This window comes from Motacilla alba, chromosome 3, assembly GCF_015832195.1.
Source record: "Motacilla alba alba isolate MOTALB_02 chromosome 3, Motacilla_alba_V1.0_pri, whole genome shotgun sequence".
NCBI classification, from domain to species: Eukaryota; Metazoa; Chordata; class Aves; order Passeriformes; family Motacillidae; genus Motacilla; species Motacilla alba.
In genome coordinates this window covers 36815410-36833231 of record NC_052018.1, presented here as the reverse complement: position 1 = coordinate 36833231, position 17822 = coordinate 36815410, and the positions used below count along the sequence as shown (strand labels likewise).

General features: G+C 38.0%; 1 protein-coding gene across 3 annotated transcripts in view; it reads left to right on the top strand.

Moving 5' to 3' along the window:
* The window catches only part of MDN1 (midasin AAA ATPase 1), a 92218-nt gene that overhangs the window by 71186 nt on the left and 3210 nt on the right, over positions 1 to 17822 (top strand). Inside the window, exons 77-100 of one of the 3 annotated variants that reach the window (XM_038133103.1) lie at positions 142 to 247; positions 1282 to 1397; positions 2419 to 2898; positions 3419 to 3645; positions 3998 to 4144; positions 4369 to 4541; positions 4915 to 5076; positions 5207 to 5344; positions 5606 to 5747; positions 5975 to 6144; positions 6365 to 6508; positions 7153 to 7285; positions 7888 to 8207; positions 9717 to 9878; positions 10261 to 10362; positions 10513 to 10714; positions 11176 to 11343; positions 12793 to 12950; positions 14433 to 14522; positions 14891 to 15006; positions 15619 to 15793; positions 16405 to 16478; positions 16572 to 16686; positions 17333 to 17396. In XM_038133103.1, the coding sequence (XP_037989031.1) occupies positions 142 to 247; positions 1282 to 1397; positions 2419 to 2898; positions 3419 to 3645; positions 3998 to 4144; positions 4369 to 4541; positions 4915 to 5076; positions 5207 to 5344; positions 5606 to 5747; positions 5975 to 6144; positions 6365 to 6508; positions 7153 to 7285; positions 7888 to 8207; positions 9717 to 9878; positions 10261 to 10362; positions 10513 to 10714; positions 11176 to 11343; positions 12793 to 12950; positions 14433 to 14522; positions 14891 to 15006; positions 15619 to 15793; positions 16405 to 16478; positions 16572 to 16686; positions 17333 to 17396 (3884 nt within the window). Of the gene's footprint in view, positions 1 to 141; positions 248 to 1281; positions 1398 to 2418; positions 2899 to 3418; positions 3646 to 3997; positions 4145 to 4368; positions 4542 to 4914; positions 5077 to 5206; positions 5345 to 5605; positions 5748 to 5969; positions 6145 to 6364; positions 6509 to 7152; positions 7286 to 7887; positions 8208 to 9716; positions 9879 to 10260; positions 10363 to 10512; positions 10715 to 11175; positions 11344 to 12792; positions 12951 to 14432; positions 14523 to 14890; positions 15007 to 15618; positions 15794 to 16404; positions 16479 to 16571; positions 16687 to 17332; positions 17397 to 17822 lie in introns of those variants that run through there. The other 2 variants (XM_038133102.1, XM_038133104.1) reach the window with 2 other exon arrangements.

Sequence of the window (17822 nt, the reverse complement as noted above, 5' to 3'; positions counted from 1 at the left end):
TCGAGAAAATGAAAATATTGCAAGATAGATGCATTTTCGAAACAACAAATTTTAGGCAAAATGGTTGTGTTGAAGAGCTGATGTGGTGGCTCCAGCATGCTGAGGTAATTTTTAATACCATACTTCTTTGTGGTCTGCCAGATTGCTGACAGAGATTTCTTCTGCCTGGGATGGATGCCAGAAGTACTTCTATCGGTCACTTGCACGTCACTCTCGGCTCCAGACAGCCTTGCTAGCACCTGCCAAGGTAAAACCACAAAGTAAAACCAGAATCTTAGTTCTGTTTAACTTTATTTTACCAGCTTGGACTGAAATTTCCTGGTAGTAAAAAAGTGATGGGAGATAATGCCGTTGTGTAATATTGTGCTAAGTATGACACTTTGATAGCTCTCATTAAATGCAGCATGTTGAAACCTGCTGTTTTATGTAGGGACAAAATTGGTTTAGGGAAAGAAGTTAATGATCTGTTCATTGTACAGTATCTTTCATCCCAGCAGATCCCTAATTGCCTAATTTTTGTGCATTAAGGAACTCTTGAAATGCTGAATCCAAACTTGTAGGGAAAATAATCCCAATGTTATTCAGTGGGCTTGAAGAAATCAGTTGATATTTATAATTGGGTGCAATGGGAGTCTGTGTCCAGCACAAAAAGTGCTAATATATTTCTTCATTTAGAGATTGGTCTGTAACGAGTAGAACAGACAAATGAGCTCTGCCATACCAGAACCACTTTTCCAGAATTTCAGAAAAAAAGCATCTCTTCCAGATGTTCTTCCTCTCACTATGCATTACCCCTTGTTTTACAACATGATCTTATCAAGGTCACACCTGATACTGGATACAAATAGTGGAACTTGACTGTGATCAGTTATGCTCTGTGTTGTGACCATTTTATTCTGAGCTTTAAGATGTGTCCACTTCTAATGAAAGGAGTGAAAGTAATTGTCAGTGTATCTGGTAAAATGAATGGTTGTAGCATTGGTCATGAATGTAAAGCATTTGGGCTGGTACCTCTTCAGATTTTAATTATTATTTGTATAAGGTAGATTTAATACTGGAACCAAATTCCTGATAAGAATTGCTGCAGTGGAGTGAAATGTAATATGAGTGACTGTTGCAGAAGTTACTTGAAAGGCAAATTTGTAAGCAAATTTTGTAAGACTTTTTCAATTAAACCATAATCTTTCAGCCTGCTCAGTGAAAAGGATGCACAGAGACTGCTGTTGTCTCGTTGTTCATCTAACTGTTCCCTCTCACTTTTTCTGTCTCTGTTTTGTTTAGGATATTGGACTAGGCAGCATTGAACGCTGCAAAGGGTTCACTGCCCACCTCATGCAGATGCTTGTGAGACAGAGACGATCTCTTACTGCATTGACAGAACAGTGGATCTTACTCAGGTATTTTCCATCTTCCAATTTTTAATGTAGGCAAGAAGTTTTAACAGTAAGCAAATCAGTTCAAGAAAGATGGAAAATAAGGCAGAAGAAAATAACAGCTTTTTCCTCTGCTTCCCAATATTTCTTCTCCCCTCAATTAAGCCTAGATGGAAAAGATCTAAGTTTATCCTATCACTGCAGCCAGTATTTTGGAATCAAAATAATTTTGTAGAACAAGTAAGGCATATATGTGAACTAATTTCTGTAGTTAATTACACAGTTAAACCATTAAACTTACAGATTGTTAAATCTCTTTCATTTGGTATTGGCCTAAGTTAATTTTGTTTACATTCAAGTTGTTGGCTTGACCTGGGGCAAAAAAATGATCTGGATGATATTTTGTGCCAAAATAAGTAAAGTATCAACAGCTTACAAAGAAAAATTCTAGAAAGGTGGGACATATTGGATGTTGTGTCAAAACTCTAAAATGAAAAGTGTGTAAGAATCTTTCTTACTCTGTGATCTTTCATTTCATTGCTTGTGTCATCAGAGTCATTGCAAATGCCACCTTTGAGCATATTTGTGCTTAGCACTCTGTAGTCCATAAAACTTCCAGAAGTCAGGTTAGGAGCTAGTACCTTTGTACAGAGAAGGAATTCTAGACTGGAGATTACTGGTGCAAAATTTATTCTAATGCTGGGAAACTTGAAAAAAATGAATAAACAGAAAGCCCCAACTAAACAAACTCCTCAGCTTTACAGTCACAGAAATAGTAAAACTTTCAGAGCACTTATCTGCATTACTATGACTTTCCTAGCAAATCAGATTTCCAGGGCTTTGTAGTATTTCCTAATTCAGGGAGGGAAAAAATCACTAATTAACCAACCTTTAAAAAAAACCAAACAACTATTGGTTTAATTTTTTCCAGGAGAAGTTATTATCTAGATTTTTTAATAAAATTAATTTAGTTAAAAGTAGATCTTTTGAAAATAAAGTACAACATAAAACTCAGTGATTTTAACTTCTCTTTCTTCTTAACTAGGAACCTCCTGAGTTGTATACAAGAGATAGATTCTAGGTTGACTGCTGACAGAGACTACAATGCAGCATTTCCTCCTCAAGACAGTATTCAACACTGGACAGACAGACTGCAGCAACTTTGCATGCAGTGTGTGATGCTTCTCGAGGAGCTGTCTTGGTTTGTCCAGTGTTGCCCAAAAGAAGAGTCAGCCAGGTGCAATGACAGTGAAAGGACTGATATCAAGCCCAACATTCCTCAGAGTTCAGTCCTGGAAATGGGAAATGTTGTTGCAGGAATACCTGACCTGATTCCCTCAGATCTAAAACATTTGTCTCCAGTAACAGCTGAGCAGTTGCCTCCTGGATGCAGGATGAGAAATAATGATCAGTTGTGGCTGCAGGTAGCTACACAATTGACTGCAATGATAGCAAATGTGAAGGCCATGAAAGCAGAGGTGGACAGAGTAAGACGACAGTCACGTGAGACCTCCTTTTATTCCTGGTGAGTTCTACACATGAACATCTCTTCTTTATGTTCACATAGTATGTGTGAAATAATTTTGAAATTTTTGCCTATGCATATATTGAAAAGTGGGTTCAGATGCTATTCAAACATTTTCTGTTCTTTTTTTTTTTTTTTTGCAAAATGCAGTGCTTGACTCTTTAAAGAATGTCTTCTCCCACTCCCTTGACAAGTGAAAAAAATTCTGTCTCAGCTTCCCACTTTGTCTTTGGTCTCTTAGGATTTTATCCCCATAGCTCCTTAGCTAATGGAGTGAATTTCAAGTATAAATTTAATGAAAAAATTTTCATTTTAAAATAGATTTGTAGCCTATTTAATAACAATCTTCTAATTTTCTCTCTGCTTCAAACAGTGTGAATATAAGCTTTTTGTCAAATCTTTTATTTAATAAATTCAGAATGATGATATGCTGCCTCTCCCTTAGCCATGACCAAGAAAAGGTTTAATCTTAAGTTGGACTGTTTGTTCTTCTTTCAGTATTATGGTATTTCTGTTGCAGGAGAGACTTTGAAGTTTGCACATCAGCTGTGAGTTGTTTGCTGGAAGTCTCAGGCCAGTTACAAAGCATAGAGTCCCTGTTTCTTCCAAATGGACAAGACATGGAAGCTGCAAATCAGATGGCCCTAATCAAGAGCCTAAAGTACATACAAGAAGAAGTTAATAACACATCTTCACACTTCACAGCCTGGAGAACACAGCTTCTTGCTTCCGTGTCAGATTGCACTGGTGAGGATAATTTTTCTCTACCTGATTTGTAATGTTGGTAAAGACACAAGAATTTATTAGTTCGGTTATTGCTGAAGGTGGCCCTGTGTTCCTTCCGATATCCAAAAACTTCATGAAATTAAAACTTGCAAAATTTAGTCCAGACTTTATTTGTGCAGTATAATTTTTTTACCATGTCTATTAATGATAGATCCTGCACTGTAGTTGTAGTTCAGGATTAGCAAGGAGATTTTGGTAGAACTGTGTAGTAAAAGTTGCACAGTGCTGTCATTGTCCTTGCATAAAGGAAACATAGGAATCTGTAATCTGATGTTTACAAGCATGTAAAACTGCCTGTCTTATGGTTCAAAAGGAAATCAGCAGTCGGATGAAGAGTTTGTGGAGCAATTCTCAACAAAAGTGGAAACTGTTATTCGTGCTGTTCTGTATGCTGTTCAGTGTTTGGTAGAGAGAAAACAGGAAGGTGGAAAAGAGGAAGAAAAATCTTCAGAAGAAAATGGTAAGTTTGTCAATATACTTGTGGGGAGAGCAGTAGAGTTTAAACCATGCAAACCTTAAAATTTCTTAAATAGTGTGAGTCAGAGGTATTAATACCCAAGGAAATTGCTATTTTAATATAAATGATGTATTTAAACAGATAGGGTGGATATTTCTAGATTGATTGCTATAACATTTTTAGAATGTCTGACTTGGTCTCCATTTTTTAATGTGTTTCAAACAAAGAGGATGAAGCCTTACTTGATGTGATTAAAGCTGGACATATAACTAAACTTTTGGATGAAGATCTGTCTGCTGATTTGGAGGCTTTACATGTGCAGAAGGCAATTTTAGGTGTTTCAGAACTCCTGGAGAACCTGAAATCTTACAGGGAAGACTGCACTTCATATAAACATAAGGTAAAATTTTTCTTTTCATGAGTTTTTTGGCTTAGGAGTCTTGAGATATTTGAAATTGTAACTACTTCGGTGGTCAAACATGCATTGCTTCTTCTTGCCCAGTGCCTTAGAACTAGAAGCATGTGAAAAACTGTGGACAAATAAAAGTAGTCTTCCGTAGTGTCTGGCAAAAGCTAGACATTCCTGTAGTAAGAAGACAAAGTTTTTGTGAAAAAACTAGAAAATCTCCAGAAATGTTAGAAGTTGTACTTAAACTCACCTACTGATAGTTCTGCTTTGAGCATCTGTTTTCAGTCACTGTCATGAGCCTCTCCGAGGTGCATGTCAGTAAGTACAGGTAATGGCTGACAGCTGTTTTTTGGTTTAACTGTAGTTCTTCAACCAGTCCTGCTATTTGCTGGTGCGTCTAAAGCCCATGCTCTGCAGATATTCAGACCTCATCCTGTTCTACCTCACCATTTCACTGGCATCTCACAGGAGTACTGGAAAACTGCTTTCTGTTCTAACCAGCATTTTTACAGAGCTTGCTCTGAAGGTAAGTTATTAGAGGTAACAGTGGATATATGGCAAGCATATAGTTAATGTGTAAAAGTCTTGAGTAGAAGCTAAGCTGGAAAATGTACTTCCTACCGAGGAGGATTTTGAGTTTCTGTTCACCTTCGCAGGGATTTTGTCTGCCAAAAGAGTTACTTGAGGATGAAGCAGGAGAGGGAGCAACAGAGTTCCATGACTATGAGGATGGTGGTATTGGAGAAGGGGAAGGCAAGAAGGATGTGAGCGACAAAATAGAAAGTGAAGATCAGGCAAGTGTTTGGGGTTGATCTTGTTTAATTGAAGTGAAACTGCAAAAGCTCTTGAAATCCATGATGTGGATGTCGTAGGTAAAAAGAAACACACAGTTATCTTCAGTCCCCTATTTATGTTGGCTTTTATCTTTGCTAACCAGCTTATAAAACTTGTGATACTTTTAATATCACAGTATGTTTGTGTGTGTTTCAATATGCTTGTGAAGCTTTTAATATAGGCAAGATCCATTGTAATTTTTGGCTTTACCAATGATTTAGATAGAAGACAGTTTTCAAAAAGGGAAAGAGAAGGAGAAAGAGGATCAAGATTCTAAACCCGACATTGAAGGAGAAGACAATGCAATTGAAATGTCTGAAGACTTTGAAGGAAAGATGCATGATGGAGAATTGGAGAAAAAAGGTTTGGTTCTTCCACTATGGCCAACTTATAAGAAAAGTTATAGATCAGTAATGGTTGATGCTTTCCTATAACATGTGCATGTGTGTCCTTTCCAGCATATATCAATTAACTGAATGGGGTGATAAAATTAAGGTTCAGAGTGTGATTGCTTTTTTGCTTCTAAAGTTAACAAAAACATTAGCTTTCTCTCTTCTGTACTGAAACACATTCTGAACTGTCTACAGAAGATGAGGAAAATTCAGAAGAAGAGGAGGAACTGGATAAGCAGATGGGCAATCTTGATAATGCTGAAGCTGATGATAAACTAGATGAAAGACTCTGGGGGGATGATGAAGATGATGATGATGATGAAGATGCCAGTAGTAAAACAGAAGAAACTGGACCAGGAATGGATGAGGTAATAAGGAACAGAGTGGTGAAAAAAGTATCAAAGGAATTGAACTCTGCTAACTTAATGTGACCTAGAATGGGAATTGTCTCTCATAGCTCTTTGCCTTAGAAGGGGTTAATTTCAGGGAGTAAGGTCTGTTGAGCATTGTCTTTTTTGTAGGAGATGATGTCACTGAGACTTTTCAAAGTGGGTAAAGTAATTGAGTTTCTTTTGGATTTATTAATAGGAGGATTCAGAGCTCGTTGCAAAAGATGACAATCTGGGGACAGGAAACAAGGATAATAAAAAACAGCCTCCCAAGAATGAGGACAAAGAGCAACAGGAAGAGGACAGTGGAAATAAAGAGAAAATCCATGAACAAATTGATGAGGTAAAAATTATTTGGACTACATGGAGTATCTTGCTGTTGAACCACACTCTGTTGCTCATACCATGTGTTTCTGAGAATTTGAAATTTGAACTTTTTTTAAAATAGTGAAGTGCCCTGAAAAAAGTTCATTTCAGAGCTAAAAGTAAACCATACTGTATACATTATAATACACATTAATTTTCTGATTCATAGTCAAGAAGGGATTTTTTTTTTGCTGAAGCCTGAACTTGTAATAGCTGCCAAAACAGGCTTTACATTGAATTGATGTTTTGATGGACAAAGCTCCAAAACTAATTCTTTTGTGTAGCAACAGAAACATCTTAGTATGCAAGAGTACATTTAGCATATCCAAGAGTGCATATTCTGTTTAGAATGTTTCAGCTAGGAAAATTGGCTTTTGAACACCAAACATGCTGGTTGTAAGTACCACCAATTTATGTAAATGCATTTGCTGAAATTAATCTTTCTGCTCTTCATGCATGATTATGTGTACCACTGGAAATTCACTTTTAACTGATCAAAATGTAACATTGTATCAAGTATTTCTTTGTCCTAGAGAATACAGTAGTATCTTGTTTCTTAGCTTTGCCTATCCTCCCACTTAGTCCATCCTGTTATTTTTTTCCCCCATTCTTTTGCTAAAGCGTGAGTATGATGAGAATGAAGTAGATCCTTATCATGGCCAGCAAGAAAAGGAGCCTGAAGTTGAACCTTTGGACCTTCCTGATAATTTGAATCTGGAGAGTAATGAGAAGAGTGATGATGAAGAGGATGAAGGTATAGCTGAAAATCTCTACAGATTCTTAGATGGAAGCTGAGACAATCAGATCATGAACCCTTTTTGCCTACAGAAAGGAGAGAGATGGTTGTAGGATTCAGTGTAACCACCAAGAAGCTGCAAATTCATTTGTGTATCCAAATACCAACATACCAAATGCAGGCCAGACAAGAAGTCAGCATGACAACATTTTCCTTTACCTCCCTTTCATGCACACTGTGGAGCATGCTTTCTCATGTTACCCAAGTGATACAGCCCAACTCAGGCTGGAATCTCCTTATTTAATTGTCTAGTTGCTTTTGTGGTTTCATTTTTGTTCTGTTATACTTCTAAGTATTTGTACGCTCAAAAGTCAATTTGCTTTCAGGAATAAGAGGTTAAAGGAAGTTACTAGGAATTCATCCTGTTGTACTGCTAGCTAGAAATCAACTGTGACTTTAAGGAATTATCTGGCTATAGAAAACGCAGATTCTGTGTATAGAACTGAGTAATTTATGAGTTTTTGATAGGCTGGGCAGTTTTATTCCAAATACCTGTAATATTCACTGTCTCTAAATTTCACTGAAAGTTTTATATACCTTTCTGATTTTTTTTAATCCAGAAGAAGAGAATGATTTTGAAATAGATGATAAACCTACGGATTTAAATGAGGCAGAGAAGACAGAAGAACAGAATGCAGAGGATACTGGTGAGACAGAAAGAGATGATCAAGATGCAAAAGCAGCTGAAGAAGGCATTTCTGAAGATAAAGAGGAGAAGGAAGATGAAGGAGATAGAGAAGATCATGATCAAGAAGAAAAGGCAGGGAACACTGAGGATGCACAAGAAGAAGAGGAAGAGTCACAATCACCTGATGAGAAAAAAAATGAATCTGCTGAAGATAAGGGAATCCCTAATGAAGACCAAGGCCTTCAACCTCAGGTACAGTAATAAATAAAAGTGTGATTTTCTTTTATTTTCTTTTTTTTTTAAATTGCCTTATACAAGATTCAAGAAATGGATGTGGTCTGTGATACTCTGAAACAAATTTGACATTGAATAGATACAATGTTAGTGAGAGTCTTCAAGATAACAAGAACTATGCTTATTAAACATGTATTTCTGCTGTCTGTGTTCTTGCTGCCTCCTCAGCCTTGTGTTAGAATGGAACAGACTATTTCATCTGTAAGGAACATCTAGTGATCATCTAGTCCAACTGCTTGACCACTTCAGGGCTGACCAAAAGTTTAAGCATATTATTAAGCACAATGACCAAATGCCTCTAACAGACAGCCCTGGGGCATTGGCCACCTCTCTAGGAAGCCTGTTCCAGTGTGTGACTACCCTGTCAGTAAAGAAGTGATACTAAAGTCCTAATGACCATTCCCATGCATCCTATCACTTCCTACCAGGGTGAAGGGATCGGCACCTCTCTCTCTATGTCCCTTCCTCAGGAAGTTGTAGAGAGCAATGGGGCCACCCTTCATCCTCCTTCTCTCCAAACTAGACGAGCCCAAAGTCCTTGGCCACTTGTTATAGGACATTGCTTCTAGCCCTTGCACCACCTTTGTTGCCCTCTGGCCACATATAAGGACCTTCACATCCTTCTTAACTTGTGGGGCCCAGAACTGCACACAGCACTCAGGTGAGGCTGCACCAATGCTGTATACAGTGGATTCAGCACCTCCTTTGACCAGCTGGTGTTGCTGTGTACCCCAGGATGGGGATTGCCCTCTGGGCTGCCAGGGCTCAGTGCTCACTCACACTGAGCCTGCTGTCACCAGCATCCCCAGATCCCTTTGCAGGGCTGCTCACCAACCACTCTTCTTCCCAGTCTATGCTTGAGTCCAGTGTTACTCTGTCCTAGGTGCAGAATCCAGCATTTGGACTTGTTAAATTTCATCCCCTTAATCATGGTCCAGTGCCCCAGTCAATCTAAATTCCTTTGCAAGGTGCCTTTTATCTTCCAAGAGAGCCCACAGCACCTCCCAGTTTGTATCAGCAAGCTTGCTAATGGAGCATTCAACTCCTGCATCCAGCTCATTGATAAATAAATTGAACAGGACTAGTCCTGGAGCTGAACCCCAAGGAACAGCACTGGTGGCTGTCACCAGATGAAACCCCATTCACTACAACTATTTTAGCTGTAGAATCCACCCAGCACACTGTGAATCCACTCAACCCACAGCTGGACAACTTGTCCAAAAGGATGCTGTGAAGGGACACTATCAAAACCCTTACTAAAAATCCAGGAAAACTGCATCTGCTGCCTTCTCTTCATCTGCTAGGCCGGTGACCTCATCATAGAAGGGTTATCCAGTTAAACAGGCCTTTCCCTTTGTTAAACCATCCTGACTGTGTCTTACAACTGTATTTGTCTTTAAGTACCTTTCAATAACACACAGTTCTCAATGTTTTTTAGAATGTTAAAATAATCTGATGTTATTTCAGGAAGAGGAGGATAAAGGTAATTCAGAGATGGATGAAGAGATCCCTGAGGCTGAGGAAAGAATGGAGCATGAAACACAAGGGCAGACTGGGCAAGAAAATCTGCAGAGTGACAGTGCTGTTGAGCTGGCTGGAGAGGCTTCAGAAAGAGACCAGTCTAAAGAGGTAAATTATGTGGAAGTGTCCAAGTTAAAAATGTGAATTTGTGAATACATTTTCAAGTTGAAATCAGGGAACTGCTGTCATAGTTTTTAAGAACTGTGTGTAAGACCTTAGTTTATACTAGTTATAAATTCACTGAAAAAAAACCTTAAAGGCTATGTAGATACCCTGTATTTTCACTGCTGTAAAGGTAAGTATAGGATAATTGTTAAACTGTAGAAGTGGCTTGTCTGCTGTCCATAAGAATTATACTTGCAGTTTTGAGCCATTGGTCATTCAGAACAGAATGTAGCAAAGCATTGCAGTTTAACATCTGGAGTTTGTTTACAGTAGTTTCTATTTTTGGTTACAATTGAATTTTTTTTTTTTATTTTTTTTATTTCAGGAAAGTGGAACTGGAGCTTCAAGTGCAAATCAATCAGAAGGCCATGAATCCACACGCATGGCCCGGATGGCTTCTCAGAAGCAAAGCATAAAAAATACGCAGGTTCATCTCTTCTTTTAAATTTTTATTTAAATGCCTTAATATTAACCAGCAAATAGGCAGGATTCAGTTTCTCCTTGTCAGAGCACTGTTCTCATTAGTGGTGGATTACACCTCTCTTGAAGTTCATGGTGTTAATTTGTTTCTTTTCAGAGTTTCAAGAGGAAACCTGGCCAGGCAGACAATGAGCGCTCCATGGGAGATCACAATGAACGCATCCACAAGCGACTGAGAACCATGGAATCCAGCAGTGAAGCAAAGCAGGATGCAACTCAGCCTAAACAAAATGTGGAGGAGGCTGATGCATTTGAACATATTAAAGAAGGCTCTGAACACTACGATGCACAGACATATGGTACAGTGGTGTTTCTGGGGGTAAAGAGTTGTCATTGCAGAATCAAATCTTGAAACACTCGTATTTGCTGTAGTTTTTCCTGTTTGCTTTTTAAAGTTATGTTTAACAATACTTGCTTTGGTTAAAGGTGCCACACCATTTCACCACAATAAATGCTACTCTTTGGCAGTCAGACTCCAACCAACAATAACACTTCTGAAAATACTGGTTTTGACTTAAAAAAATGCATTTTATCTTAATATCTTTACAATCTATTCTCTTCAAATCTTACTACAGCTAATGAAGGCAATAGCTTACTGATATGACAGCACAGCAGAGTGAAAGATAAAACAGGGGTTTGAGCCTCAGATCTCTAAGTTCACTATAATTGACACACAGTGGCCTCAGAATGCAATATTTTTTTAAACTTGACTACTTCTCCTTCCACTTTCCTCTTCACAAGTATTTTTGGTTTTGTGCAGATGTAGCTAGCAAGGAGCAAGAGAAACCTATTATGCCTCCCGAAGAAAAGGAAGGAGACTTCGAAGATGCAGCAATGGAAACAGAAATGCAGGATGAGGATCTCAAAGCAGTAGACACTGAAGAGCTGAAGCCAGAAAAAAAGAAGTCTAATGCCACTAAACCTTCTGGTACGTTAACTTGTGAAGCATTCTAAATGCATGCTGATATGGATCTTTAGATGTATATGTAGGTATTTATATTTGCATGTAGTGGATATGTTTCATAAGGCTAAATGCCTGCTCTAAATTGATTCCTCTGCAGCAGTATTCTTACTTCTGCCCAGTAACCAGCATTAGCCTTTGCTAAATTGATTGAGCAACAGAGGGGTTTGCTGCTTTCTTTCAAGTTAATGGTCTCTAATCTTTATCCACCACTTCGAAGAAATAAAAAGCAAACACTTCCCTGCTGTTCAACACAGTGCCAATTCACTTAATTAATTGGCATTTAACAATGCATTCCAGTGTCACCACCATCAGCACCACGTAACTCAACTATTTCATGTATAAATTCTGGCAAAAAACCCCAAAAAAACAAACCAGCAAGAAGTAGAGGGGCTGGTCTGAACAACATCTGGTGAGGTAGCACCAAACTCTCACTGCCTTCTTTCTTAAGTGGGAACAAAACTGAGCAGCTAACAGAAGTAGCTGGTAGACAAGATAGGTTTGACTTGTCAGCCACACAACCCCCGCTTCCAAAAAAAAAAAATTAACTAGGTAGAAGTATCTCTTGCCAATTGCAATAGAAATTGTAATTTTGATGAATCTAAGTAAATTACATCACAGCTTGGAATTTTGAACAGTTTTCTTCTTGAACAACACAAAGCATGGCTGGAGAGGGGAGACGAGTTTTACAAGCTTACATTCTTGCCTCCCACTCCCTTGAGCTTTAATCACTTAGATCTCTTGCTAGACTCTATTTATGGTACAGGTGTGCATGTAATCAGTCTACTTGTTTTTCCACATGATTCTCTTAACTGTATGTTCTGAAAAACTAGTCTTTGAAACATGGCCTACAGTGCCATTCTTTTTCTCCTTTAGAATAATTTTTAAGAAATGAATTTTTAAATAGAGTAGTACAGTAGAAACAGTAACAAAACAAACTCTCTAGTCCATTCCTTTATCTGTAAATTGATTTTTTATTTATAGAAAACTGTTCTGTTAAAAAAACAGAGTAGAAGACAAGCAAAGACTGCCATTTTTAAATTATGATTTTCTGACTTCTCATATGACTTTATACCTCTTATCATTCTGTCGTAGAGGCTATGAGAGTCAATAAACGTACTTCACCAGTGGAACTGTCAGGTGTTAAATATGTCTTAACTATTACTTTGGAAAGAAGTTTACAAGACAGAAAAACAATTTGCATTAGGAAATGCATGGTGTTCTGTTCCAGTGATTTGCAAGGTGTATTCATCCCATTCCTAGAATTAAATGTCTTAAAATTTGGCACTTCTTTTAAAAGAAAATGTCAGCTGCACTACAAAGCATACGAGATGCTTTGTGAAAGAGTCAAGATACAATATTACTTCTTGTATTATGTGTGACCCATGAAGTCAGTAATTATTGTTGTGGTTGTAGCACCAGGGGACGTGGAGCCAGAGCTCCAGACTTTTGACTCAGAGGATGTCAATGACTCTGCACCAGAAAAACTAGTAAAGGAGGCTGAAGAGAAGCCAGAGAGAAGCAAGGACTCGACCATACACACAGCCCACCAGTTTCTGATGGACATTCCCCAGGTAGGATACCCAGTCTGTCTTCTTTCAGCTACAGCAAGAAAAAGAGATGATTTTACTTGACCTGTGTTAATGAAACTCTGTGAATGCAAAAGACTAGAATTACTTTTTTCAGCCAATTCAGTCATTATACATTAATATAGTACTTCTTTATAACAGCTGATTGTAGGTATTGTAGAACCTTTTTGAGCTTTCTATTAATGTCTCAATTCAAAAAATACCATGGCCTGGAAGATCCTGTAACATGGTTTTCCAGTGCAAACTTCTGTGAAAAAGCACATTTTGTTATAAAGACCTATGGCACAGAAGCAGTTGGTGGTGGATAACCAGTTGATAAAATAAAAATATTTTCAGTGTATGGTTTTTTTTAGAAGGATTGACCTTTCATTCTTACAGTGTGGTGTCCTAAGTACACTTGGAGGGTGCTATTTTACTGTTTCTATGCATAACACTGAAAGGATTGTGTGCCAGCTGCACTGGGAATTTCTCTCTTAATGCCAAGTGTTGCAGCTTTTTGGAAAAGACTGCTGAGTGCAAGTCTTCTCATGTTGTCAGAATATTTGTGGCTTTGAGCTTTGTAGGTTTTTTCCAACTGGCACGGAAAATGTGGAACAGGAGAGGGAGCTCTTGCAGCACCATTTAAAGGGGAAGGGAAAGAGGCAGCTGGGAGAAAGTGCAGCTTCTCACCTTTCAGTAGAAGGAAGAAGAAAGAAATCCCCTCCGTGTCTGTTCTTTCTCCCTTCCTTAAATGTGCAGCAGGTGACCAGTGGGACAGCTGCTGCTTCTTGAGGAATGAGAAGTTACTGGGACTATTGAGTTTGGAGTCTTGGGCTTATTTTCCTCAGTCTGTAAGCCTGCAGGTCATGCAGACCATGTATTGCTGTTTGGCCAGTCTGGGGGTTTGTAAGTCAGGGGCAGAGGCTGTCACTGAAAGCAGAGTGAAAGTAAAAAAAAGTATCATAAAGCTTGGGTGTCCTTTAACAGAGTGGCTTATCAAATAATATTTGCCAGGTAGAGGATGATGTCATTCAGTCTTCAAGTGGTTTGAATGAAGCTTGTATAAAAATATAACTAAGTGAAGTGTACTGTGTTTTCAAAGATACTAGTTAGGTGTAGTGTTCAATAGTTTGATCTCCATTATACTGTCGATAAATCTGGTTTTTGTCAAGATAATTTCATTGATTTATCTTGAAATTCTGTATTTTATTGTATTCACTGTCAGTATCATAGATGTTCCTAGCTTTGTTTCTATATTGAATAAATCACATATGAAGATATTTGTGGGGAGGTATTTATCCTTCATGTACATAGAAACTATTAAAAAACATGGAGATTTAGAATCTTCATTTAGGTATTCAGGTATTTTTTTATTTATAAGAATGAGAACAATGCATTTTACTTTCTTTGTAATTTGCTATACTTTGGGGGTCACCAGATGTGTAAACTTATTTTTCTGTCTCATAAAACTCCTAACTCCACTTCTAGCACATCATTGGAGATCCTGAAGAGCTAAGAAAGGAACTTGAAAGGCAATTGGAAGCTTGGCAGACACAACAGCCTGGGACTCCAGAGGAGGTTTGTGACTTCATTTGAATATAAAACTGTCATAATAATCCTTCATTTTATTATTTCATCTTCTTTTACTGCTAAAACATTGAGGAATCCAAGCAGGCTGGAATCTAAATCACTCAAAATATAGATACTATTTTTGTTGTTACGTTTACCTTATTTTTAAAACCTTAATACATTATTCTTGAAGCAGGATGCTGTTTCAGATCTTGTTTTGAATGTGAATGCAGACTGTCTTGTGAGGCACCCTCAGTTTTAGCTGGTTACTGCCTTCCCCTTAGTGCGCTGAGGTTTGGTTTCTTTCTTCAGACAGTGCTCCCCATCTTGTTTTGTTCTTTCATAATTCACTATAATTTCTTTGTGTGATGTTGTAGGAGAAGGAAGCAGCACAGCTGTGGCAGAAGTATTTAGTACTGACAGCTCCTCTATCACAGCAGCTTTGTGAACAGCTGCGACTCATCCTGGAACCCACTCAGGCCGCCAAGCTGAAGTAAGCTGGGTCTTTCTGAGGCTTCTGGTTTCCTTAAACTCATGGGTTTGGGGTACCTGAACCTCTCTAAAACTGCAGCCTTATGTCATTTTTGCATTACAGTAATTATTCCTGTTTGCAATTGCCTTCAATTTCCTTGTACAGGAACATTAGGTTATTTTATGAAATGCAAACATGATACAGTAGTCAGCACCTATCCCCCCTATTTTTTTTTCTCCTGTGCAACAGGTGATCAGTCAACTTCACCATTTGAAGTTAAGTCAAAAATTAAGTTAATTGTCAAAATGTTTTACGTTGTTTACAACATTAAATGATTATTTTTTTAAAGAGCTGTAGACTTGTTTCAAACTGGTGGAATGTAAATTCGAGGTCTACCTTCCATTTAAGGTACCTAGATATAAACTTCATTTAAAACACTGAATATCCGTCTTACATTAAAAATGTGGGGGATATTTTTATCTATAATGAAATATCAGTATTAAAACTGCTAATAATGGATTTTTTTTATTTTTAGAAAAGATATTTGGTGTATATGCCGCATAAGTCATGGATTTCCAGAATGAGATATTTGCTGATAACCCCTGTCACTATGTCTTTTTTCTCACTTTTCAGAGGAGACTACAGAACTGGGAAGAGACTGAACATGCGCAAAGTGATCCCGTACATTGCCAGTCAGTTCCGAAAAGACAAGATCTGGCTGCGAAGGACAAAGCCCAGTAAACGACAGTACCAGATTTGCCTGGCTATTGATGATTCCTCTAGTATGATTGACAATCACTCTAAACAGGTAAAATAAAACCTTGGAAGGAGTATGGAGAAACCACCAGTCATTGATGTGTAGTTGCTGACTTGTTTTGTACAGGGCTGGTGGCCGCTGGAAAGTCTGATAATTCCAAAGCACCAATTTTTCCAGTCCATGTGCTTGAACTCTTGCCACTTCAGGCCCGAGAGAATTATTAACAAAAGATCAGTGAAAACTAGCTGAAAGGATGAGCTGTTAAGTTTGTTAGATGTGTACATATCCACTGTAAAACTACTTTTTGTGGCCTGCAGAAGGTTGAAACTTCCTTATCTGGCAGTTCATTGGAGCACTAAATATCCATTCATCATAGCTCACTTGCAGTGTTTCATTAATTAAAATGCTGTGTTTCCTTCTGAACAGTTACTTATTTATTTCATTAGCCTACCTAAAGCGGTGTCTCTAAATCAATTAGCTAAAGCCCTCAAGCACAGCCTAGTGTATCTTTATTGCACTGACTGTCTTACATATGATAGGCAGTCTCTTCAATTATCTTTCTAGATGGTGAAAAATAATTTCAGTAACATTCTTCATACTTAATACTGGGCTTTGAGTAAAACGTTGACTGCTATTTTTGATGCAACTTTTTTCTTTAATAGCTTGCATATGAATCCCTGGCAGTTATTGGAAATGCTCTGACTCTTCTAGAAGTCGGACAAATTGCTGTGTGTAGGTGAGTTTATTTCAAATCTTGACTTTTTTTCAGTACTTCAGAGCAGAATGTAAATACCAGTTTCATGCTGTAATTTTCTCTTCTTTTCTGAAGCTTTGGAGAGACTGTTCAGCTGCTGCACCCGTTCCACGAGCAGTTCAGTGACCAGTCAGGGACACGGATATTGCGTCTTTGCAAGTTTCAGCAAAAGAAAACAAAAATAGCCCAGGTACACAAGAATGCCTCCAGGGTAACAGGTTTACCAATCTTTTCCAGACAAGATATCAGCAGCTTCATGGTTTCATGATCACTTTGTAACACTTACTAGTTTTTTGTATTTGAGAGTCTGATAGCAGGTTAATAAAATGGTCATAATTTTGTAACAGGAAGAGTGTTTGCTCACTTTTAGTTGTGCTGTGTACCTCTTTTAAGCATTTACTTTTCTCTGTATTGAATCTTAAAAAGTATTTTGGGTACTGTTGATGTTCTTAATTTTAATGGGGATTATGAGACTAGATACTTCTGTTTCAAGCTGAAGCCAAAGAAGTTCAACCTAGAAATATGATGTATATTTTCAATTATGCCATTAATCTCATTTGCAGTGTGCTGTTGATAGTTGATGGCTTTGCTAGTATTGGGGAAAAAAATTAATTCTGTTTGAATTGAATCTCTGAAGATTCTTTAGTTCAAAAGTATTTAATAAATTTAAAGCAGGAGTTAATACAGGAAAATGCAAAGAACTGTATCTGTGTTAGGTGGTCACACTGTCTTAGCATTTAAAATAGAGAAAGGTGTTCTTTAGAAATGTTTTCATTTTCAAGTTTATTCTCTTTTATGATTAGATAACTTGATTTTCTTATTTATTTTCTCTGCAGTTTCTAGAATCATCAGCAAATATGTTTGCTGCAGCACAGCAGTTGTCTCAAAATATTAATCCGGGTGAGTTTTTTCGTTACTGTGCTTGTTGCCATGGCAGCAGAATGCTCACTACAGTCCCGAAGTACGATCCTGCCAGGAAGACTCCTAGGACTGCAATGTCACTTGCATTAGGGCTTTGGATTTTGCTCTGTCAAAAGCAATGTTTGGTTAAAATTTAGCTCAAATCCCAGGCGACACCTACTTCATATTTGTCAGTAAGTCACTAAAATTTTGTGTAAGACCTTTTAAAAAGGCACGCCTTACCTGTCTCCCTTTACCTCATGATTGCAGACTGTGTTAAGGTGTAGACAGTGCCAGCTTGGAGCATTGTCCAGCTTCCTAAGGACCCTGGCTCTCTAGACACTTCTGCTCCTGCTTGAGAGCTTGAGTTCTCTAGGTATCCAGAAGCACACTGCTCTGAGGAGGGAGTTGCCTCCTACCTGCCTT